This window comes from Phalangium opilio, unplaced genomic scaffold, assembly GCF_054372755.1.
Source record: "Phalangium opilio isolate 3A_F unplaced genomic scaffold, DU_Popi_V2 ptg000079l_1, whole genome shotgun sequence".
NCBI classification, from domain to species: domain Eukaryota; kingdom Metazoa; phylum Arthropoda; class Arachnida; order Opiliones; family Phalangiidae; genus Phalangium; species Phalangium opilio.
In genome coordinates, this window is record NW_028324187.1 from 4124527 (window position 1) to 4150505 (window position 25979).

At 34.2% G+C, this 25979-nt stretch overlaps 2 protein-coding genes across 2 annotated transcripts in view; one reads left to right on the top strand and one right to left on the bottom strand.

Annotated features, from left to right (window-relative positions):
• The window catches only part of Naa15-16 (N-alpha-acetyltransferase 15/16), a 37529-nt gene that overhangs the window by 5658 nt on the left and 5892 nt on the right, over nt 1-25979 (top strand). Inside the window, exons 9-10 of the mRNA XM_089845724.1 lie at nt 278-559; nt 1850-2063. Of these exons, the coding sequence (XP_089701850.1) occupies nt 278-559; nt 1850-2063 (496 nt within the window). The remainder of the gene's footprint in view (nt 1-277; nt 560-1849; nt 2064-25979) is intronic.
• LOC149654278 (uncharacterized) lies at nt 3256-10306 on the bottom strand. The gene is made up of 2 exons (XM_089845726.1): nt 9928-10306; nt 3256-5162 (listed from the first exon to the last, which is right to left on the bottom strand). Exon 2 carries the CDS (start codon nt 5160-5162, stop codon nt 3639-3641), a length of 1524 nt encoding a protein of 507 aa, XP_089701852.1. The 5' UTR covers nt 9928-10306; the 3' UTR covers nt 3256-3638.

The following is a 25979-nucleotide window of genomic DNA, read 5'->3' on the forward strand; positions in this document are numbered from 1 at the left end:
TCGCGTTCAAAATCTGAAAATCTCCTTTAAAATCCCGAAATCTTAAAAATCTTGGACTAGATTTCCAGATTTCTAAAATCCGAGTCAGAATCTCAAAATCTGGGGCAAAATCTCAAAATCTTTGTCAAAATCTTGAAATCTCAAAATCCCGTACACTAAAATGCCGAACGTCCGACCCCTCGGTCATAGCTTAGGGCTAGTAACATTTTACAGGTGTTGAGAAGATCTACTACCCAGAACTCCCCAATTTAAAGGTGTTTGTTTGTTTATTTGACAGCATGCTGGTAATATCAATGAAGCAGTGAAGTGCTTGGACGAAGCTCAAGCTTTGGATACTGCCGATCGTTATATTAACTCCAAGTGTGCCAAGTACTTGTTGAGGGCCAATATGGTCAAGGATTCTGAAGAAATGTGCTCCAAGTTTACGAGAGAGGGTGTCTCCGCTATGGAAAACCTGAACGAGATGCAATGCATGTGGTTTCAAACTGAATGCGCTCTCGCTTTTCAGAGGATGGAAAAATGGGGAGACGCTCTCAAGAAGTGCTGCGAAATTGATAGGGTAAGTACTGCTGTTTCATTTTTTGCTTGTGTTCAATAACAGGGTTCGTACGGAACCTGGATAAGTCAGGGATATGGAAAATAGGGGAAAAAGTCAGGGATAAGTCAGGGATTTAAAAATAGGGGAAAAAGTCAGGGATAAGTCAGGGATTTAAAAATAGGGGAAAAAGTCAGGGATAAGTCAGGGATTTAAAAATAGGGGAAAAAGTCAGGGATAAGTCAGGGATTTAAAAATAGGGGAAAAAGTCAGGGATAAGTCAGGGATTTAAAAATAGGGGAAAAAGTCAGGGATAAGTCAGGGATTTAAAAATAGGGGAAAAAGTCAGGGATAAGTCAGGGATTTAAAAATATTTCCTAAAAAGTCAGGGATATGTCAGGGATTTCGTTAGTTAAATCAAACCATCCTTCGAGCAATGGTAAGTATGAGCCTGGTGTGATGAAGTTGGGACCTTAAAATGGTCAGGGATAACCTGGAAAAGTCAGGGATTTTCAATGTAAAATTTTCGTACGAACCCTGACTTGCATGTTTTGTAGGTTGTTCTTGTATTTTTTGGTTTTGGTGCACGTTGAAGTGTTTTAGGTCGTTTCGTTTTTTGAATGATTTATAGGAATAGTAGCGTTTAAGTTCGATTATCATAAAGATTTGATATGGTTTTAAATACTTAAGTGTAATAAATTAGATTAGTTATTTGAAAATATTTCGCGGAGATAAATTGGGCAGACGCCCCATGCTGTCTTGTCTTATGTGACGCCGCGTTCTTGTGTAATAAATTTGTAGTTGAGTCATAAAGTAGCAGCTCCTAAACCATACATAGCTAGAGGGTGACATCATAATGGTGTTAACTTATTTTGGTTTAAGATGTTGCCAGTTATTTAAATCCCAAATTTTAGAATAGATATTCTTCAAAACATAAGTGCTTTATGCACGGTGTTCCATATAGGGTAGTTGGGCGAAAATGTTCAATGACATTTTGGCCAAAGGTCCGCACCGTTTGCAAGTTATGATTAGAATGTTTTATGGATGATCCCATCATTAAAATAGCATCGTCTTTCGGAATTCTTACTTAATTTCAAGGGTCCATCCTTAAAACACTTGTGTTCGGTGGTGTGTCTTGTGCCAGGCAAAATGTCGTAGTAGTTACGTTTTCGACTCAAAATTGATTTCCCCATAGACCCACCCTTCTTGGAACACCCCTATAACAAAAGACTTAGTTGCGCTCCGACTTTTCCATGATACTTTATTGAAAAATAATGGTTCCCCCCCCCCTCTATTGCTTGTTCTTTCTTATAGCACTTTTCCGAGATAACGGAAGACCAGTTCGACTTCCACACTTACTGCATGCGCAAGATGACCTTGAGAGCCTATGTTGGATTATTGCGATTGGAAGATGTCCTGCGCTCTCATCCTTTCTACTTCAAAGCGGCCAAAGTTGCCATCGAAGTCTACCTTGGACTTCACGACAGGCCCCTTCATGATAATGAGGAAGCTGAGGAGATCAAAACATGTAAGTCAAAAAAACAAAATTTTCTATGCTTGGCAATTGCGCAACAAAGGTAGGTGGCATGCTTATTGTTGTAACTGAAATACATTCGGTAGTATAATAGCCAGACAAGTTGTCTGTATCTACTTGATGATCGGTTTTACATGGGGTTTTATGAAAGGTCAAGTAAAGGTCATTTATATACGGGTTGACAACTTGAGGTAATTGAGGAATGAACCAAGATGTTCAAAGAAAGGTTATGATAATGGGCAGGCAAGTTATCCGTCTCTGTTAATTACTTGATGGCCGGTTTTATATGAGATACCGCGGAAGGTCAAGTAAAGGTCATTTATATACGGGTTGGCAACTTGAGATAATTGAGGAGTGAACCAAGATGTTCAAAGAAAGGTTATGATAATGGGCAGGCAAGTTGACCATCTCTGTTAATTACTTGATGGCCGGTTTTATATGAGATACCGCGGAAGGTCAAGTAAAGGTCATTTATATACGGGTTGACAACTTGAGATAATTGAGGAATGAACCAAGATGTTCAAAGAAAGGTTATGATAATGGGTAGGCAGTTGTCCATCTCTGTTAATTACTTGATGGCCTGTTTTATATATGAGATACCGCGGAAGGTCAAGTAAAGGTCATTTATATACGGGTTGACAACTTGAGATAATTGAGGAATGAACCAAGATGTTCAAAGAAAGGTTATGATAATGGGTAGGCAGTTGTCCATCTCTGTTAATTACTTGATGGCCTGTTTTATATATGAGATACCGCGGAAGGTCAAGTAAAGGTCATTTATATACGGGTTGACAACTTGAGATAATTGAGGAATGAACCAAGATGTTCAAAGAAAGGTTATGATAATGGGCAGGCAAGTTGTCCGTCTCTGTTAATTACTTGATGGCCGGTTTTATATGAGATACCGCGGAAGGTCAAGTAAAGGTCATTTATATACGGGTTGACAGCTTGACATAATCGAGAAAGGGTTATGTTTTTAATGAACCAAGGTGTTCAAAGAAAGGGGTTATTAGATTTGGAGTTCAAAGGTCAATGAAATGTATGAAATATTACCTTACCGTTTTGTTGGTAATTCGTGATACTTGGGTGTTATTGTTGACGTAGTGCCGAGTTTCAAATTCTTTGTCATTGACCAAATATGATTGGTAAATTATTCGGAGTAAATTACCATGGTAAAGTCAAGTTTCTTTAAAAAGCTTACAATTATGATTTTATTTGTCACTTAATTTTGAAATGGATCACATTGGTTCATAATTTATTTTAATGTCAAAAAGGTATTTTCACAATTTGATTAGAAAAATGGCATAAGAAATTGATATTATGTTTTTGATCTATCGAAGTCATTTCAATAATTATTTAGAGAACCTAAATAAATTGATAACCAGTATCAAAATACGCTGTGTGAAGTAATTAGGAAATAGAGAGATAATTACCGGTAACTTATTATTCTAAATGGTTCATTAGTCTACGTAACAAAAAATAAATAGTTCTTGGTGGGGTAATTTGATTTAAAACTAAAAGTATAAAAAAAGAGGTCTATTTAGATCAATTAAACAGATTAGACAACGATTAAATTCTATAACCAAATCCTTTAGGCTTAACACTCGTTGGTTTCAACGTAGTTTCGGGTGGTTGGGTCACGGTAGTTCTACTGGACTCGGCATTGTCCTGTAACTCGTTACTGTCATAGTAGAACGACGTAAACCTCTCCGCGTACCTTTCACTAACTTTGGCAACTTCGTTATTATTTTGCCTAAAAAATCCTCCGTGTAGGATTAAAAATTTATCTCTGCCCACTCTGTCCGGGCTTAGGGGGTCAGTATCCGTTGAAACTGGACCGTTAACCCTGTCACCCTTGCGTTTACGAAACCTTTTCTTGTTGCGTTCAAATTCGACAATATTGGTACGTCCATCTTCGAATCGAAATATTTTGGGGTAACTTTCGGCCCGGTCTTGACCCCTAACGATATGGTATTCCGGGAAATTGAACGGGAATTGAAATGGGTTGTTACCACCTTCCGGTATGCCGGCATTGCCTTGTTGACCAATTGAATTTGGACTGTCTATGCGGGGTATTGGGTTGATGAAAGGGTTTTGGAAGCCGTTGTTGATGCCATTCAACGGATTGTTGTTCAAGTTTAGGTTGTTTATGTTCAACTCCGGGTTCAAGATGGGTTGATTCGTACCAGGGATTGTTAGACGGTAGAGGTCGAAGGGCGGTTGCTGGTTGATCAAGTGGGTTAAACTTTGGGGCGGCGCGGGAGTTGGGATTTGTGGTATTTGATTTCGGTACAGAATTGGTTGGATAGGTTGAATTGGCTGAATCGGTTGAATAGGTTGAATTTGAGGTGGTTGCTGGTACAGAAACGGGTTGGCGGGAGGTGTGGGTGGTTTAGGAGGCTGAGGTTGAAAGTATTGTACGTTGATAGCGTTTGGTGGTGGAGGAACATCGGCGTTACGTTGATTTTGATTCGGGTTGTGATTTTGTCTGTAAGTTGTTGGTGGCAACGGCTTTATTCTCGTAAATGGTCGAACTTTTTGTACCCTCCTTGGTTTCGGCGGTGCAGGTTGGGGTTGTATCCTAACTGGTGGTAAGGTTGGTATCACCGGTACCGTTATAGGTGGCGAGTAAGTCGCCGGTCTGGGTGGCAAGGTTGGTTGAGGGTTGACGTTTTTAGGCCCATTTTGATCATTGCGATGGTTAATCACCGTATGAGTGTGAAATTGTAAATTTGGGATTTTTGGGAAGTTGTCAAAGAAATCCGCGAAACTTTTATGGAAATCGAGATTAGGAGCTTTTCCTGGACTGAACATTCCACGGTATTCGAAACTGTTAGGTCCAACGTTGGTGAAGAAAAATGTTGGTTTCGTTTCGGTGCCATTTTTAGCTAGGATTTGTTGAACTTGGCGTTGTACCGCTTGAGCCGTTGTTAAGTTGAAACTGGCTTTCAGTTTTGGATGTTGCGTCGAGTTGGATCGCCTCAGGGATAAGTTCCTTTGATTACTTGACGTTGGGGATGATGAAATGGGACTAATTGCGTACAGGCATAGCAACCATAGTAGAGATGCGAGGAAGACTTTAGATTTAATCATCTGGAATTGAAAAAATTAAATACGTATTGTTAGTTTTGTGAATTGAAGGTATTAGGAATTCTGTAAATATAATTGTTAAGGAAGGACACTATTCATTCAGAGCAGGGATAGATTTAATTTGAGAAGTAGGAATGGAGAACAGAGTAGTGAGGGCACGCGTCAAAGTCCCGGACCCTTTTCCAAGGGACGGAGGAGTATGAAAGGAAGAGGCGGGTCATGGAGACAGGTAAAAAGGAATTAGTATTTTTCGCCGTCCCCATCAGCAACGTCATCAAAACGTAGTTTAAGTGAGCCAATAAGATAATTTAAACTTTTTGTTACGTGTTGGAGGGAGGGGCTCTATACTGGGCTATGAGACGGACTGAAGCAAATACCAACCGTTCTCCATTCCTACTTCTAAAATTAAATCTATCCCTGTTCAGAGTCATACATGGGTGGAGGTCTGAAGTATTTGTTAAGAGGGAAAAGGCGTGTTAAAAATGAAAAATACATTTTTTGCGTTTCATAATTTGTAAACGGCCCCTTTCCATTCCTTTCCTCAAATAGCTTCATATAAGTTACAAAATTAATTGGTCAATAGGAAACTACGTTTCTAATCTCATCCTCTCATCGATTTGACCACAAAAATAAATTTATCCCTATAAAAATTCTCGAGACGATTTGAAGACAATCGAAACCCCAAATGTACAAAGATGTTTCCCAATCCTCGGGAAAACTCGCCTATCCTGTTAGCCCTGTTTCATAAAGAAAATAACCGATACAAACTTCTCTTATATAGCAAGAAAAGGCGAAAGGAATGAATGTTCAATTCTTTCTTTCTTCTTAAATCTTAGCGTGTTCATCTTTAAAATATATATACTTTATAAGATATGTTGTTGTGAAAAGCTTACGTTTTTTGGGAACAAATACGCCGCCCCACCCCCCCTCTCTGTGTTCTTTCTTTTGTGTATAATTTTCTATTGAACAGAACTATAGCTTAGCTAGCCCAGGGGGAAAAAATGCCGAAAAATATGACGACATTCCAGACGACCTTTTGAACCCAGGGGGATGGAAGAGAGAGTGGATAGCTAGCTAGCTAGCAGGAAGTAATTAACCCTCATATTTGAAGTTGAAGAAGAAGAAGAGGAGAAATCAAAAGTCCCACCTCCCCGGGTAGAAAGCGGAACCTCCGTTGACCTATTTAGGCTTAGCTTAGCTTAGGAAGATATATGAATTTTATATGTAATTATTGAAGGATGACACTTTTATCCGGACAGCTTTCTCCAAAACACTTTAGCTTTATAAGGATTGGATTATTTAACCCGGGGGATAATTAAGGTTGATTTTAGGTGGATATTGAGACCCTATTTATGCTAATTACTTTTAGTTTAAAGGGGTAGTGAAACTGATTTTTTGCACGCGTTTTAATTGAGGTGCAACTCTCGGAAGTCGATTGCTATGATTAGTACTAGTGGTGGCTGCTTATGCTAGTTGGGTTATTTGGTACAATATTGATCGTTTTGTGTTCTAAATGATGCTTGGCCAATGAGAAGGCATGATGTTCTTTTAGTAAATGGAATATTGTCACTCTCTCTTTAAATTACTTATTTATTTTATGTTAAACTGGTTCCGTAAACAAATAAATAACCAGTACGTTAATTAAGTACAGAGGTTAATGCGTGGTCATCATGGGTTGCCCATTGGATTCATTAAATTTTAATTACTTAGCTTAATTAAGGGGTTTTTGTTGTTGGGGGGGGGGGCAGAATTGCGCTTATCTTAATATTTTCATGAAATTAGTGAAGCGTGGCGTTATTTATACAAAATATTTCACGTTCTTTTTTAAAACGTAATAGAAACAGTTTAAAAACTCAGTGGAGTGAGTCCGTATTGGATTGACCCTAAACGTGTACGTCGAAAATAAATAGGTTCATATTTAATACATTTACTCATGTTTTGATAGTTTCGTAGATAACGCGTGAAAATTCCCTTTGAATTTAGACAAAAGCTCGAAAAATCCCGTGAAATTTAGACAAAAGCTCGAAAAATCCCGTGAAATTTAGTCAAAAGCTCGAAAAATCAAGTGAAATTTAGTCTAACGCTGGCAAAATCCCGTGAAATTTAGTCTAACGCTTGTAAATCCCGTGAAATTTAGTCTAACGCTTGCAAAATCCCGTGAAATTTAGTCTAACGCTTGCAAAATCCCGTGAAATTTAGTCTAACGCTTGCAAAATCCCGTGAAATTTAGTCTAACGCTTGCAAAATCCCGTGACATTTAGTCTAACGCTTGCAAAATCCCGTGACATTTAGTCTAACGCTTGCAAAATCCCGTGACATTTAGTCAAAAGCTTGAAAAATCCCGTGACATTTAGTCAAAAGCTTGAAAAATCCCGTGACATTTAGTCAAAAGCTTGAAAAATCCCGTGACATTTAGAGTCAAAAGCTCGAAAAATCCCGTGACATTTAGTCAGAAGCTCGAAAAATCCCGTGAAATTTAGTCAAACACTTGAAAAGTTCCTTAATATATTAGATATAAAACACTGGCGTTTGGTATCTAATTTAAAAAATTAATTAAAATTTTGCCTAATATGGTAGAATTTCTGTAACTACAAATTTTAAGTTCAATTTCTAATCACCCCCATTATAAGGTTGTAATTAAGGCTAAATAGGCGTTGACGTTCGAAAAATCCAAACTAAATAAAATCCAAAAAAAAATTTAAAAAAAAATTTCCCCTTATCTTGAAAAAACACCCAAATCTCTTTGTGATATCAATTTATCAATTGTATTTCTTTTTCACCCGACTAAACTTAGAGGGCGTATAATGCAGATTTTGGGGATGATTTAACAACTAATCTAAAGTGTAACTCATCTCCCCCCTGGTTGGTCTAACTAAGACTCTAACCTAATTTAATTGTTTAGTATAATATAATAAAACTCTAAATACGCCTATTTTTGTAAAGCGATCCTCTTATTCAATTTTTTTCGTTGGAATAATTAGAAAATTTTGATGATCCTGCAACCCAGCTTAATGGGCATTTTTTTCTTTAACTTGGTTTGGGTCCACCTACTGCTTGATTACTCATGCGATGATTTCAGTGCGAGACAAAGAGTTAAGGCACCCTTATGATATTATATTAATAATTTCATTAAAATTTTAGTTAATTATTGTTTTGGTTTCCCGAGTGTTTTTAGCACCCTCCCAAAATTAACTTCTTTTTTTTTTATTATTTTTGTGGTTTGTTAATTACTTGAAATTTTTTTACCGTATTGTTAGGTAGGATCTTGGTGCAATTAATTATCTGTATTTTTTATTAAAAGTTTAATTTTAGATTTAGTTTTAGTTTCCCTTTGATAAAGTGAAGATGAAATGACTGACTTTATAGATTTTTTTAATTTGGACTTCGAAAGTTTACTACCCTTTTTTCTAGACTGGTAGCTACTTTAAAATTATACCGTATTGTTAGGTGGGATCTTGGTGCAATTAATTATCTGTATTTGTTATTAAAAGTTTAATTTTAGCTTTAGTTATAGTTTCCCTTTGTTAAAGTGAGGATGAAATGAGTGGATAAATATTTATATTTATTTATTTCGGTTGTAGCTTCGAAATAAATAAATTTAAAATTATGATTGATGAAAATTACTGCGTGGACACTTCACTATCGCTTTAACATTTAAGTCCGAGGGGTTCGCCACTAAATAATTTAAAAATTTCAAATAACCCTAGTTCCTACTCGGAAACAAACTTGAAAAGTGTGGGAAGCTTGGTTTATCCACTTTTAATCGTATTGTAGGTGTTGCGAGGGTTTTTAATGTCAATTTTAATTATTTTTAGCATTATTAATTCATTGATATCACCAGGTTTATTTTAGAATATTTTCGATATATTTGGGAAAGATTTTGGGTGGCATTTTTAAACTTCCTTAAATACTTCACCTCAGCCAAATTAATATGCAAATTAGGGACAATATTTTGGCGTTGCCAAAGAGAGACTTCCTAATAACACGAGGCGTAATGTAATCTTCGTAAACATAAAGCGGGAAACAGTAAACTTCGTAACTGAACGCCCCCAATAATGTTGTTAATATTCAGCGAAGTTTTCTACGTTTTTAAAATTCTTAGTTTTAGGTCTTATACTAAAGAATTCTATGGTAGCTTAAATACCTGGTTATTCCAAGTTGATAATTAAAAAACAAGCAAACGAAAGTATATCAGAAATTTAGAGTAAAAGTTTACGTTTGCTTTTTAAGCCAAGCGGAACTTTACATTTCGCGTTAAAACATAAACTGACTTATCAATATATTGAAAAATGTTAGAATATTTAATTTGATTTATTCTAGTTTATATTTTAAATTACGTGCTAGAAGAAAATTAAATTTTAATAATTTATATTAAAATATCACTAAAATTTACCAGATATTTCACAAAAGTTGCTATTCATTCGAAACACATTCTAAAGGTTTGTCTCCCAATTTTGAAAATTATTATTATTTAATTTTTAAAACTTAATTTTATAAAAAAAAAATAATTTTTCCAAAAATTAAAATAATTTCGTATTTTTCTAAATTGGAAGTTAGAAAACTTTAGAATGTGTTTCGAGTCAATAGCAGCAACCTTTGTAAAAATATCTGTTAAATTTTAGGGATATTTTAATGAAATTTTTAAATATTTAATGAGATAGAGTAAGGTCATAATTGGTCCAGAAAAAAAGATTTAAATTTTTTCAAAATATAAAATAATTTTGGCAGATAATTTTTGTAAAAAGAAATTAATATATAAAACCGTTACCTTTTATTTAGTTTTTGAGAAAGTTGAAATTAAGTAAAATCCAGCAAAATAGGCGAAGGAAATTTAAAAAAAAAATAAATTTTTAGAGAAAAACAAATCACAAAATGTTAATATGTCCAGCACCGAACATTATCCGGAAACGATGTCTTCGCGCGAAAATATCCATTGGCTTTTTAAATTAACTTTATAACGTACTTAATGGTTTTTAATTTTAATTATAGCCCTCTTATAAATAATATAAACAAATCAAACTTCTTCTTCGACTAACGGGAACCCGTGTCCTCGCTTAGCTAAGATCGACGGGCAAATGTTTTAAGAGTTTGGTGGTGCATCCAAAAGAGTTCCGCCGCCACTTGGCTGGCTCCCTCCCCCAACCAGATTGAGGTGGCGGTGGTAGTAAGGGCAAATCTGGCGCGCGGGGGCGGGATGATAATGGCGGGAAAAAGTAGCGGTGATGATGATCCCTCGTGACTCTAGCGCGCCAAAAGATGAGAGAGAGAGAGTGGTCCACCTCGTGCCCGTTCCCACGAGCCCCTACACCATTGTTTTCCCGCGAAATATTTCTAAATCTACCTTAACCGACGACAGTACCATACGAGTTCGATCAAAATTAAACTAACTGGTTTTCTTTTATCATATAGCGCTCTGTTTTAAACAAGGGATATATAGAGTTAAACCGAATAGTGCGGACCATCAATTTTAAATTAGAATTTTGATCGTGACGTCATATTTATTTCAGCTTGGTTTGGTTAGAAAAGCACGTTATCCGTAACGCGCAAGCGCTATCTTATCACCAGCAACTCTGTTTTGAATTAGTGGTTTAAAAAATAACCGTATGGTTTAAAACGTTTCCACTTCCCCTTTAATAATATTTTATAAATTCAATATTTTATCCGTAACCTTGCCTTGAAGATCGAATTATTTTTTTATTTTTTTTTTTTTTTCGAATTATTTATGGGGTATTTGAACTCTAAATTTTAAATTATCCATTACTTATCTTTACACTAAATAATGAAAAATAAAAATGCCCTTAGCTTATGTACGAATTACAAGTGTACTTGTTTTGTTTTGGTAAATTAGTTTAATGTTTAGGTGTGATTAGATTAATTCACCATGCAGTTTAGTCAAATTTTGTCTACAGTTTAAGGCATACCCATTCCTTCCCTTCACACAATATTGCTGTAAGTGCATGCTGGTCTTATCTCGTCCATATTGTATACCAAGAAGTGATATCTAGTTTATTAAAATTCCCCACATTTATACCAGCTTTATCTCCAGTCCAAACGTATAGTAGGTCCGGAGTTAATCCCCGCCTCTAAATTACAACCAGCATCTCATTGGTTCTTGAAAAACTCACGTCAGCGCGACGCGAATGACGAAAATTACTTGTATTTTCCGACTGAGGAGAGGCGAAATAACCCGGCCTCCTTTTACGTCCCCCCTAATATTTTGAAAGGGGGACTGGTACTATGGCGCGCGATTACTAAGGCACCTTATACCTTCTCCCTAATAAACTAGATATCACTTCTTCCTTAAACCCAAAAATGAAACCGCATTAAACCATTTCCATGTATCGAAACCTATTAAACTTCCTTCCCATCGGTGTTGAAAAACTTGAGAACATCTTTGACCTTATTTCAAAATTGTAATGAAAGTTACTTTGGAAATCGTAAAATGTAATGTCCATGCGGGTTTTGATTTCGGAAAGGTCATTGTTTCAATACCCGTTGCACCCATCCCCTGTAATCAAAAGGAAGGTCTATTATTATTTTGATATTAAAGTGGAATGAAATAGTTGTTGTATCTATGTTTAGGGGATCTTTTCTTTCAAGACCTTGGTTTCAATATTTTTTTATTTCATTTTTAATATAGGGAAAGCCGGTTTCTATCCTATTCTTTTTCGTAATATAATGATACTATCCGCGATTAAATACATGAGGTTATTTAGTTTAAGTTGCGACAATTCTTATATTGTATTTATACTCATGCATATCGAAGGAAAGTGAGACGCTAGAGGTTTTTTTGGTTCGTTTTCTGAATAGTGTATAAACTAATGAATTTTTTAATATTGAAACCAAGTGTTCAACTACGATATTAAAAACGATTAAGTTTTATTAAAGATTCTTACGTGTTGGGCTTCTTCGCGAAGATGACAGTTGCCGAGGGGAATTTAATGAATCCGTCCAATGGAATCTTACCTATACTTTTTTAACGAGTTTTTTAAATAAATAAATTGTGGGGCTAAATTTCGTTTAAAAAGAGTTCAGCTTATAGTACCAATTAGTAAATATGCGTAATAATATTTATTTTGCAAGGAAAATCGCGATGGTTACCGTCTTACCAACGCAGCACAAACAAACTATAAATATATAATGAATGATTTAAAAATAAAATAATCTAATTAGTTTTGAGTTAAATAATAATTTCGAAATTAAGAATTAAATGCTGAAATTTTGAAATTGTTTTTTAGAGAAGAGGAGAGTAGCGTTGTACTTTTATCTTGGGTTGAAGTAAAGTTTGATAACTTTTGTTAGATTATTATTATAATATGTATTATCTATAAATATATATGTAGCCCATCTTAGTTGTGCTTTAAAATAACTATATCTGGGATTTATGGGCCGTGAAAGTGGGGTCGGAAGATTTCGAGTTGATATTGTTTTTAAGAATTTAAAGGTTGTCAACTTTTCCCCTTTCTTTATGTAGGCCTAGTTATTACAAGACCTGTGAATATTTTTATTTCACCCCTATACCATAAAAATTGGAAATCCTCGCGTTAATTATTTTTTTAAAACTTAATTCTGTAGTCTATTAATTGTACTTAAATTTAATCTCACCCCTCAGCTCAACCCTATACAGTTGAAAATGGCAATTCTTGCGTTAATTTTTTTTCTTTTTAACTTAATTCTGTAGTATATTAATTGAACTTAAATTAAATTTAAACTTATGTACTCAAGCCCCCTGTATGCAATGACCAATTATAATAGAAGAATTAAACTCTGAAGACATTTTTAACGTTATCATTTGATCGTGTAAATTTTATAGCTGACCCCCTAAAAAGTAAATTAACATAGTTCTTTAATTTTTTGCGCAATTTATAATCATAGACCAACCAACTGGTTTCACTGGATTGTTAGTTACCTACCTAGGCTAAGACGTTATATGGTTTTTAGTTACCAACACAAGGATGAGTATTTCTAGGGGGGCAAATAACTCTTCCAAAATAGGTTACAATTTTCTTTCAAAACAAACCCCGCTATCTTTAAGAAAATACGATGCTTTCTTTTTATCCACGGAGTTCAAAGGTCACTACGGGTCAGCAGACGCTCTAACGGTGCCAAATGGATACTATCATTATAAAATACATTCCCGCTAACAAGGAACGATGGTGTTTCGCCTCAGTTAGAAATACTTTCACCCAGTGATGAGCTATTATTAATGGTGACACCAATTTTGGGAATCATTAATTTATTAGACATTTTTTATGCCGTCAATATTGTATTGTAGTTACTTCCAAGACTCGAACTGAAATTAATGGTTCGCCCTTGGTTTCAGCATGAATTTTTTTAGAAAGGTTTTATTTTTATTCACAATTAAAACTAGTTTCCAATTAAGAAATAACGACGATATTGTCCGCATCACAATTAACGTGTATCTTTTTTTTAAATATTGAAGATTTTTAATTAGATGCAAGTAATTTTCGTAGTGGGGATTACCTTTGATTTTAAGGTATGGAAGGGTTAATCCTAAATATATATTTTGTTTTCCAATAATCTGTATCTAGAAGAAACGCCAATTATTTACTTTTCCTTCAAACCAATTTAATTTTTACTATTAACCAAATATCGCGACCATTTTAATCATTTAATGTTATTAAAACTAATTATTTATACATATAAATAAGGGGATAAAGAAGTTACTTGGTAACATTAATTCAGCCACTAAACTAGCATTGCGATTTAATTAAAATTTGTTTCATTTAGACGTAAGATTTAATATTAATAGAGTAGTTTTAAAAATAATAATTGTAAGGAGGAAATGAAACCGAGAAAGTTAGTTTTCTTTTTCAAAACAATAAAGTGCGGCAAGAAAAAAAGAGAAAAGAATTAAAACTTGAAAAGTTTAATTTCAAGAGAGGATATATAGAAACTAAGAATCTCTCCCTCTCTCGCTGACAGTCAAGAAGATGATTAAAAGTTCCAAGAACCAATGAGATGCATGCTGGTTGTAATTTAGAGGCGGCTGGGATTAACTCCAGACCTACTTTACGTTTGGACTGGAGATAAAGCTGGAAATATGGCGAATTTATACCTTCTTCCTAATAAACTAGATATCACTTCTTGAGGTTCGAAACAAAAGTTTTTAATTCTAAGCCTCTCTCTTGGTTAGTTTAGTTTGTAAGGGCCGCGAAGAATTGTGGGATGTATGATATCACGTTGGCCGCATCAGTATATTGCAAATGCAATTGATGTAGCGTTCTTTCGTGAAGAAGATTTAGGTTAAGGATGACCACCTTTGGAGTTAAAACAACTTTTTTTCAGCTTCCTTTCATGATTATTAAAGATGGAATCCCCCTGGGCTAGCTCGCTCGCTCGCGTCGTCTTAGATCCTGCATGAAATCTTTAAAAGCTAGTAAATTGACACCTATAGTAGGCAGTCACATTTTGAGTTTAAAAAAAAAATACCCCCGCGCCTCTCAGCATGTATAATAGCGTGTAATTTCCATTTTATTTAGTTTTTTTTATGATATAAAACACCCTAAAGGGAATGGTGTACATCTTATAATTAAATGTCAGAAAAGATACGGGACTTTTTGGGGATGATACCACGAGTCTAAAATTCTTATGTTTTGTCTCGTATCTTGTTTTTGGGTTTGGGCCATGTTATTTCAAATTCAAAGGGGAACCGCTTTTTCTTAATTTTATTTTAAGTTATAAATATATAACATATTTAATTTCAACACCTTCATTAATTTTGAAACCGAAATTAAATTAAGTTTGGAATTAATTTAAACCTAATTAAAAATGTCGTATATGAATGAAGAATGAATGGAATGGAATTATCCGCCTTTTGTTGAAATGAGTTTAAATAATTTATAGTTTAACAGGATCAGATTAGAATCATCATATTTCTAATTATAAATTCAATTTATTCCTGTTTTTAAATTTAAGAAATTATCATAATGTGTTATATTTTATTTTTTTCTTTTTCGTTTGGGAAAAGAGACGGTGATAATTAGGTAATTTAATTTTAAAAATCAATCCCGAAATTGGCCCACTTTTAAAGAATTTGCAATTCAAAATCGCCTGTAATTCGGTGCAAGTGGGATTAACATTAACTGCAACCGAGTAGGGTAGGAAATGATATAACTCATTTTATCAGACTTTATCTTTTGGCGATCGTATTGTCATGAAATGAATTAGACCAATCTCCCATTAAACTTGTCATATCAATATAAAATTTGCATATATTGTCTAAATATTCGAGGGGTCAGTCACTCGTTGTTATTTGGTGTAGCTGTACTTAAAGGGTCTGTAAATTATTTTTTTGAAATACTTCATATGCACGTAACTTAGGAAAGGTGGGCGTGGTTGAAGATAACATAGTTCGATTTTATTTCGAAAACTAGCACTTAAGCGCTGGAATCTCGCGAAAAACAAGGACTAAAGCTGTCCAGTCCCACTACATACGGCTGGCTTCTTTGTATCTTGGTGTCACGTGGTGCCTGTGACGTATTTCACATAATTTTACCCACACGTTGATGCCTTCTTTTTATAGACTTCCTTTTAGGGGCTATATTATCTTTAATTGAAAAAGGATCCAAATAGAAATTTCTCACTTCAATTAATATTTGAAAGATCATTTGAAATAATAAATACTAGATGGCGTTGATCGTTAACACATTTTATTACATCTCGGGACGTTGTACATTAACTCTGAGAGTTACTTGCCCCTCGTAAATATGTTGACGATAGTGAATGGCTTGGATAAGAGATACAGTGATGAGATTCGATAAGGATAAAGTTTGTTTCGGTATAGATTAATGATTGAATAAAACTATAACTGTCTGATCGAACGCCATCAAACAATGGTATTAACGAACAATGAATAATAATAATCTAGAATGAGCTGTTCTGTTTTAGATCGTGAAAAACGCAGACTATCGTTACTTAATTCAATAATTAGAGGGTGTTTTTGTTTATCCGGACATTCCGGGTATGTGGGGTTGCGCTGATGGATGGATTTTGAATGAATGAATATTGTCAACGCGATTGTTCACAAATATGGTCCTAACTCTAGCAGACCTTAAAGTGCCAAGTTCAAATGTTACCTTCAGGAACAATTGAATTTTAACTAGCTCAGTCACTCCTCCTCTTTCTTTGGACAGAGTCAATTCATCATTCAAGAAACGGTCTAAACAGAACCATGTCCATTTTTGTGTTCCCATATTTTTCACCGCCAGACGTTTTGTTTATACTTTTTAAAATTTATACCACGCTTTTACCCTGGGTTGGGTTGGACCCAAAATTGAAGAGAATTCAGTGTGAATGATGTGGTTGAATCAACAATTATTGTTTTTTTCTCTGAACTAAGTGAAAACCATAGTAATCGATTATACTTATACCTGTTGGAAATATGCAAGATTTTCATTAGTATTTAGTAGTGATCAATTTATCTGGAATATACCTGCAGTTTTTCTTGCACCCAGCAGTATTTGTCTGACACTGAACTAAGGGAAGGGCATTTATATTGTCCTCATATTGTTAATTTTATACCTTCTGTAATTACGGATTACACAATTAATAACTGTTTGTGAAATCAAACCCTGTTATAATAACAATAATAATCTAGGCTTATATCTACGAAGGCATATGGATATCTACACTAAGCGGTAGGTGTATCCCTCCATTTACAGTGCAAAAAGGGGTTATGGGTAGCCATTATGCCACAGCAAACCTTTAACCTTACCTCACATCATAGGTCAATAGTTCAACATACCTATTTCAAGACCCCCAAACTAATAAATCGGAAATAAACTTCTCTGATTTTTCAAATACCCATAATTTACAATTCAAAACATTTTCCTTTATACCTACCGCTGCCAAATATCAACCACTCATCCTAGCAATTATAAAACTAAATAATAATACTCAGTTAAAATTACTAACAATTTCCTAGTACCTCGTCTTGCCTTCATAGTTAATAAGTACCCACTCAAAATATTTGATGTCGAAATTAATGAAATATTTTGAAAACTTCGTCATATCTTTAAAATTTAAACGTGATTGTATCTTCCGTTGACTCCTTTATCTTCCTTCGCCGAGTAAATCATAGGTTTCGTGTTAATTATACTTAAAAGAAATCCTCTGTATGCCTTTTCCCACTCTTACGGTATTTCTCTATCTGTGCCTGCCTTTTCGTGATAGTGCTTTGACTATAACCCACTTTTTAGGTCCTTAAAAAATAAAGAAAACCGGAATAAGTTCTAGAGTCAACTTGGAAAAATGAAAGTTTATAGTCGTGATGAGCTCGTCTTGAACGACTTTCTCTCTGCTGTCTTTTCTTGCTTATTGTTCTATTGACAGTAGAGGGAGATTGACTAAGACGAGTCTTGAGAAGGTATCAACTCATCTCAACTTTACTTTGAATCCAGATATCTCCTGCTTGGGTTTTTTCACATTTTATCATTTTCTAGAAGGGTCAGATGTTTTGTTGGGTTTTCCATTACCGTCAAGCGTGTTGTTTAAGGCTATCGGGTTTCAACGTAACGGTAGCGGATTTCATAGTTTAATATCTTTTTCATCATCATCGAAGGATGACTTAATTGAGATGGCATGTCTCACGGATTTGAAATTTATAGGGTTTTTTTTGGGGGGGGGGGGCGGTCTGGAATTTTTTGTTTAGAGAGTTTTGTTGGATTTTATACAGAAGTATGTGTTATCTATGGTATGCATAGGTTTCTGGCTAGGAGTATTGATACCATTTGAACCAGGAGACCGGGCTACTTGGTACGGCACTTTCTTTGTCTGTATTCCAAGTAGCCTGGCCTCTTGGTGTAAATGGTATTAATACTCCTAGTGTGGGAACTATGTATAAGGTGAAATTAGAGTACTTATGGGGCAAAATATTCATCGGGGGTCGGGGTTGCGGTCAAGGTATCACCGAAAAGAAAATAAGTCGTGGTATCACACGTCGTTATAAGACAATGTAGGTTTCAGAATTATAGAAAAATTTTAAAAAATCGTAAAATTTCTTGGGGTATGGCCGACTTCATTACCACAATTTTTTTATTTATTTATTTACAATTAAATTAAGCAAACTGAATTGAACCGGCGGTCTAATGTTAATTTATTTATTCCTACATGAATTTATAAATTTAAGGTTTTGAAAAACTTGTAGAAAATTTTACAAAAATCGTAAAATTTCTTTGGGTATGACCGAGTTCATTACCACAATTTTATTTAGTTATTTATTTATTTACAAGGAAATTAAGCAAACTGAACTGAATTGGTCTAATTTTAATTTATTTAATCCACAACATGAATTTAATATAAATTTAAGATTTTGAAAAAACTTCTTGTCGGAAAAGGAAATTAAGCTGCTTACGATTTGGAGTTCAACTTCAAGAAGAACGGAGTTATATTGTTTAATTTTAATCTTGGCATAAATTACGTTGAAACTTAGCAACATTTCCCCGTACGTATAGTTAAAATTCGGGTTTTTAGAAAAGGCCTAAAATATCCCTGGCTAGGTATATAGTCTTATAATTCAACTTGGGAATCATGGCCCGGGATTCTCAATTTACTCAGAAAGTAGGTTAATGTTGAAACTCATCCTTTGCTGCTATAACTAAAATAAAATTAAAAAAGAAAAGATGAAATTAATGATGGCACGTGAGATACGTTGAATACGATAGGTATACTCCGTGGTTTAGGGTTAACAGTTAACTCCCTTTTCACCCCCTCGAGCTGTAATAAAAAGGGAACCTTAACAATGGGATTTTAATTAAAAACAATAAATGGAACGGATTTCATATACGTTTTATAAAAGATCCGAACCGAGAATAAAAGGAAAATGCTTTCTTTTAACTTGCTTTGAGACTAATTGATGGACATATATTTCGCCGGTGCTACACGTGATGTTTGCTATCACATCAGCCACAGGGAGATTTTTGATTAATGATTAAAGGGAAAGTAAATGCTTAAAGGTGATATTTTATTCTGTTTATTTTTATTTGGTATGAAATGAATCTTTCAAATTGTGTCTATGGGGCTATCAAAAATATTTCAGGACATATAAGCAATTAAAGGGATCTTAACCCGGGTTAGATTTTTATATAATTTTCATTTTTAATTGAAAGCGTGTATAAAATAAGGTATATATCAATTGAAACCATGTTTCTATGTACAATACTAAAGAAGATACGTGTATTTAAGTTTTGTTAATGGGGGAATATGTTGTAGGCTTCCCAGCGAAGCAATCGGGACTACCCCTATTGGACGATACTAGTACCACCTGACGCCTTCATCCCCCATTTTTAAGGTGCACGATTATTTGAAAAAAAAAACAAATTTAATTCTTGTTTTTTAGAATCAAATAAATATTTAAAAGTGGTTATTACATTACCACTATAGAAACTATAAATTCATTAGACTTTACCGACGTTATCTCTCCATACATACAACGCCCATTTTCCCACCACTACTCTGACATCGTCCCCGCAATAGTTTCGAGTTAGGTAGGTCACCACCCCTTTGAAATTCATTAAAATATTGCGTATTTCCGCGTTCCATTTTAATGTTTTTGGCGCGCGCGGGTAATTCAATGAAGTCCACTCAATTTCATATAGTTAGCACGTGACTATATGGAGATTCGCTCGTGCGCCTAGTTTCGCGCGTGCATTTGTTCTTGCCCTAACCAATCAGGTGACGCCCATCCAAGACACCCTTTAGGCTAAACACGACATCGAAATAAAAATTAAAATTGAAAATTATAATAAATTTTTGATGGGAAAATTAATAATTTCCCAAAGTGATTGTTCTACTATAGGTAAAATAATGTATGAATGAAGGAAATTGCAATCGGCCCCTGCTCTTTTTAAACTCTCTAAAAATAGACCAGAGATTTAAAAGATTTTAAGGAGTAAGTCACGTGATTCACGATTAAGGGGTTAATAAGAAAGCGTATACTTGAAATTCGTTAAATCGCTCTTAACAATTTCTTCAAAGTAAACTTAACTTTCGCCCGCTTTTGATTTTTCCAAGCATTGTTTAAAAGATTATTCTAAAATTAGCTAGAGTTCAAGATGTACCCGAAGCCTTACGAGGTTATGTAATAATGTTTTTGTGTATTTTTCAGTGTTTTAAACATATTTTACAACATAACTATTAATTTAGATTGGAATGAATTGAATTGATTTATTGATCCATTTCTAAACCCTAAAAATAGTGTTTTGTATTGAACTATTTTGAGTTGAAAATGTGCGTTCCATGACATTTATGATTTTGCCCTTGGGGTCAATGTTTAAAAGTTATGATTGGAGTGTTTTATAGTTGACCCCTTAAAGGTTTAAGTAAGATACTTAAAGACAATTCTAACTGAATTTAGTTAAGTGGTCATTTGTGAAACTCTATAATTATTAAGTGTAAATTATTCAGTTGGTCTTAGGACAAAATGTTATGAACATTTTTGACTCTAGATGGTTTATGACCATAGAACTCGTAAGACCCCTTTAGGAACCACTTGCATAAGAGGTCATATTATAGCTACCATCTCGGGAAAAAAAACAGACTGGGCATGAACTTTTCCTTTTGAGTTACAGTTTCAGTTTTGTTTATTTAATCTTGAAGTCATAACTTTGTTTTTTGTTTTTTTTTATGATTAAAAGTCATAACTCACGCCCTGTGATGGTCCCCGTGCTCTCGTATTATTAAGGAGGTCATTTATAAAAGTCACGAAATTTCGGGACGTCTATCTCTAAAATGTTTAGTAGATTTTGCAGTTCAAAAGATTCCGTGTACCCTAAGATTTTTTCAAAAGTAGTTTTGGGTTGTTTTTTTTTTTTAAATATTTCCGTATTGTTTGACTTTAAATTAACCCGGGAAATGTTTAGATGTTAGTTAATTCCATGCTATGAAGTTAATTTGATGTGTTTTTGTTAAATTTATTTGATTTATTTGTTAACTATGCATTTGGGAAAGGTTAGAGGTAACGTGATATCGTACTCTTCATTTTGGTTTAGAAATAAAACGCTGATAAAGTTGTTGATGCACGAATTTTATAGCATCTTTCTAAAGACCTTTTTAGACGATAGTTTCTTGACTCATTTAGTTGAGTCAACTTTAGTTGAGTAATCTAGTTGGTACGTGTGAAAAGAAGTTAGAGAAGTTGAATCACCAAATTATAAATTGATCACTGATCAATTTTTGCTGACTCAAATTTTTCAGCCATCTATAGTTGAGTCAAAAGTTATATCCGTCTGAAAAGGCCTTTACTGATGAGTCTTCTTCCATCCAATTAGGCCTAACTAGTTAATTTTATATCAAAACAGAACGTGCGTGATTACGGGAATTCTTAATATTTTTTTCAGTGGAATGTTAATTATCATATGTTAATTAGGCTCTAGAATTATCATAAATACTTAAAGAAGAACTTGCCAGGTATTTAAGTAAAACAAAACCTTTTGTTATCATCGTTTCATCATAATCATGATAATAATATATTTCGCAGAGAGAAAGAGTTAGAAAAAAAGATATGATGGGTTTGAAAAATTTAGTTCAAATCTATTAAATTTTTTTTGAAAATTAGAATTTTTAATGTTTTATGTTTTAATTGTGAAATTAGGGATTTACCCAAACCGCACCGTAATATAATTGTTGATTAATTAAATTTAAGGTGGTTTTTATTTTAATTTTTCTTCTTCTTATGAATGGGTATTCTTTAAAAAAAAGTTTGCAGTCTTGAAATGGTTGTTCTTGAACTCCTGAACTCGAATTGACCAATATTGAATATTTTACTCTTTTTAAGCGTGAAAATAGCCTCTTCAATTTGAAATGGTTAATATTCGTATTATAGTAGAGGGATCCAACACTTGCCTTTAAGGTGATAGCGGGATTTAAATTATTTTTTTTAGCAGTTAATAGCATATTTTGAAAATTTCAATAGTGCCGTGAAAACGCTTTGATATTTTTATGCAAATTTTAGTTCAAAGGGTTCTGGAGATACAGTAATCAATCAGTGATGTGGATTTCGCAAATATGTAATTACCTATTGAAAAGCTTTCACTTAAAATAGACCTAAATTGGTTTTAGGTAAGTGTCCAACTCCTTGAAAGGGTTCTGGAGATACAGTAATCAATCAATGACGCGGATTTCACAAATATGTAATTACCTATAGAAAAGGTTTCAATTAAAATAAACCTAAATGGGTTTTAGAAAGTGTCCAACTCCTTGGAAAAAAAAAAAGAGAAATTTTATCTGGAGTAACAATCTAGAAAAGGTCGAAATATTAATTGAAAACATCTTTTAAAATCCTTGCAGTTAAAAACCCCGCAACTCTTTAAGATTAAAGTGTTCTTAGCTGAGAAGTTATTATTATTGAATATATCATTATAATTCTGGGGTTTTTTCTTTCTTTTTTTATAAACAGGCGTCCGTGATCTTTAGCATAGGGATTAGGGATGGTATGCTCACGATTTTCGTTTAAACTTCTTAAAATAATTTAATTAATCTTCATTACATCAATGGGGAAATATTTCATATCCAACTCCCCCGGGAAAACCAAGCCATACATCTACTGGTATCTGGTAATGATATGATAGATACCTTGTCTTGTTAGCTTCCTCTATTGCAGTGTGGACAGGTCGAGGGTCTAATCACTATCAGGTTTTATTTCCTAAACACTCCGATTATGGGTTACGTGTATTGATTTATGGGTATAGAGCTTTTGAGAAAAGGGTTAAATAAACAGGGGGTGTTACCGAGGGGCTAATCACTCAGAGTACGGATTATGGATTACGCGTAATCAAGGAACCCATTGAGTACTGTCTGAGACTGACATACGTGAGGAACAACACGCTTCCAGATTATTCTTAAAATTTTGTTATTGATAAACCCGTCCCCAGATAGAAAAGGTTTACGAACTTGGCTTCGCTGGAAAATTTTAAATGTATTTCGGAAGAAGCCATGACTCTTTCAAATTCTTTATCTATTGTAAACTATACCACGCAAGAATAGTTTTACTATCACTCAAGTATAGCGTTGTTAAATCAAGGGTTAAATGCACTTATAATTACCTGGCAATTGTTTGACCCGAGTTGAACTCTCTTAAGAAGTCAAGAGGGACTCAAAACTGGATCAAAAAATGTGGTATCAGAAACCACCTTTTAATAATCCAGAAGAGTTTGTCACAAAATGAATTTGATTAACCATTTTATGAGCAATTCATCCAGCTTTTATTCGCTAAAGTTGACTCAACTCGAAGTGGTGAATTCCACCGTTTGCTGACCTTTGACCTGAAATATGAAGGTCTTATACAAGGTCCAAATTTTTTTTTTTAATTCAGCTTCCATGTAGGCATTGTAAATGTCTTTGATTAAAAAAATATATCTGGCCTAGGGTTGCTTCACTCACTTGGCCATTTAACCTTTGGTACATGGATCCTTTTAACTTCCTTTGTGAGGCTAAAATAGACTGGGTATAGTAACCAAAACCACCAAACGTTAAAAGACTCCCGTTATTTACCTGTCCTTATCTAAAACCCAATCTCTAAAGACCAGTACTTCATTTCCTAAATTTCCCTAAAATAAAAAACCCTTGTATTACGTTTCAATTTAAGTCGATACCAAAGCCAGAATGTAAACTGATAGTAAGCTAGATTAGGTTTAAATTGCATTTCCTTGCCTTCATTCTTCAGTAAAGGCTAAGGTTGATAATTAACTGGTTTTCTTCTCCCATCGTTTCATATTTGGAGCGTGGGATCTCACGACGAAACTCTTGTCTCAACTCGTCTTCGATAGTAAAGGTCAAGAATCATTAATGTTCGCCCATTTCAATACATAACTTGGAGTTGATATGTGTTTTGACTTAGGGTACCTAAAGTGTTACCGTAAGTTCATAAGATATGTTCATTCCATAAGTTTGTTAATTTCTGGTTACAAACTGGAGCTTGTCATGAAGTAAGTGAGGTAGGCCATAGATTTGAGGTAAAGCGAAGACTGGTGGTGAGGCGCTGTCAATGGCTTAGTAAGTTCAGACTAAATAGGACTAGATTGAAGTCCTGCATGCAAAATTAACCACCGAGTGTAGGACTTCTCGCTTGTAGTTCTCGAACTAGTTATCTCGAGCTGTAAGTCTCTAGCATTACGAAGTATAGGAAGTGAAATACATATCTTATAAACTTATGGTGTTGCTCTGGACTAGTTGTTTCTAACTATTAAGAACTAATATGCCTACTAAAATTAGAGATCTCTAATTAGCCTACCGAAACCACGTGATGGTCAACTGTTCTTCTTAATTGAAGGTTGTTGATTGATTTGTTTTAAATTTTCGCAACTTCTTTCAATGGACTTCTGTTAATTTGCCGTTACTGCTTTGGTGGAATCCATTATTTTTATTATTGTTTCGTACCCCTTGCGTGGAATTTGATAATACAACCGTTATGATGGTTTTCCCCTTCTGTTAAATTGCGCAACCCTTTTCTGTTAGTTAAAAATTCCCCAGCAACCTTTGCGATAATGAGGGATTTTTCATAGGAAACTATAGGAAATAATAGAAGCAACACCCTTCCTAAACATAGCGGAATCTTCTTTACGGTCATCTGTCACTGGAAATCACTACGATGGGCGTTTTGTTATCATATAGTTACGAAATAAAATACGGTTTTTAAAATTTTTTGGGTGCTCAGTCAATTTTTAATTGGCTTTATCATAGTTTTCTTCCATACTTAGGGTGTAACTTTAAGAATTAATATGTGGGCACGCGCTACGTCCGGACTACAGTATGCCGTACCAAACTTTTTAAAGGGACAGTGAAATCATCTTCGATCGTTATTAGCTGAGAAAATTAATTATCAAAAGTTTTCAGAACGCTTATCCAGCAAAATTAGTTTCTAGCCACTATTAACGCGTGTCCGTTTGTTAAAGTTTTCTTTCACTTAGTTTTGATCTTAATTACTTGTTAAACCGGTGAAATTAATTAGTTTTCCAGTAAAATTCTCGCAATTTAGCTTCAGACTTAATTAAACCCTGGATTATTTAGTCTTATCAAAATTCTCAATTAGTACCGTTTCACTCTATCTTTAAAATTTTGTATGCTAGTATATCTTAGTCTAATTATTGTGCCATCTACTTAAATATTTATTTCGAAATAAATTTATGGAATTAAAAACCGCAGAAACCAGTTATTAATTAAAATTTAAGCTGGATTTTTTTTCCAATTACAAATTCAAGAATTAAAGTTCATTTGAGTTAATATAATTAAATTTTAATCGCGTTCCAGAAAATTTAATCAAACTTTTAAATTAAATTGATAATTTTAATTTTAAAATCGAAATTAAGTTTTGAGTAATTTTTGAATCCGATTCTCAGTGAGAAACCGTTGCTGTAACATTCTTAAAAGGAAGTTAAATCCCATTGAAAGTAACTTTGGTTTTTACGTAAGATAAGGTTGTAAATTTTTCTCATCGTGACATAGAAAGTTAATGAAAATTCCTAAAACCAGTTACTCGTTCTTCGAATCTATCTAGTATAGTTGAAAAACCCCGAAAAAATTGGTCAAAATTTCAAAAGAAAAAAAAAACACAATAGTAGGAAGATTGCGATCCCAGAAAAATCGAGGAGTCTAACATTTGCTCTATTCCTGAACCGGATTTATTTTTAAATTTCGGTATAAAGTCACTGTTTCTTCCCACTTGCTTAGTTTCACCACCAAATTACTTGACTCAAAAGCTCCCGTCAAAAAGTTATTGGGGTCACGTGAATACACCCACCCATGCTCCTCGAATACATTTTTACATCTTTGACCCATGACCTCCCCCGCTCCTCTATGCTGACA

Bases quoted from the DNA above. Each gene is read 5' to 3' on its own strand.
- LOC149654278 (XM_089845726.1), bottom strand. From the start codon at position 5,162: ATGATTAAATCTAAAGTCTTCCTCGCATCTCTACTATGGTTGCTATGC.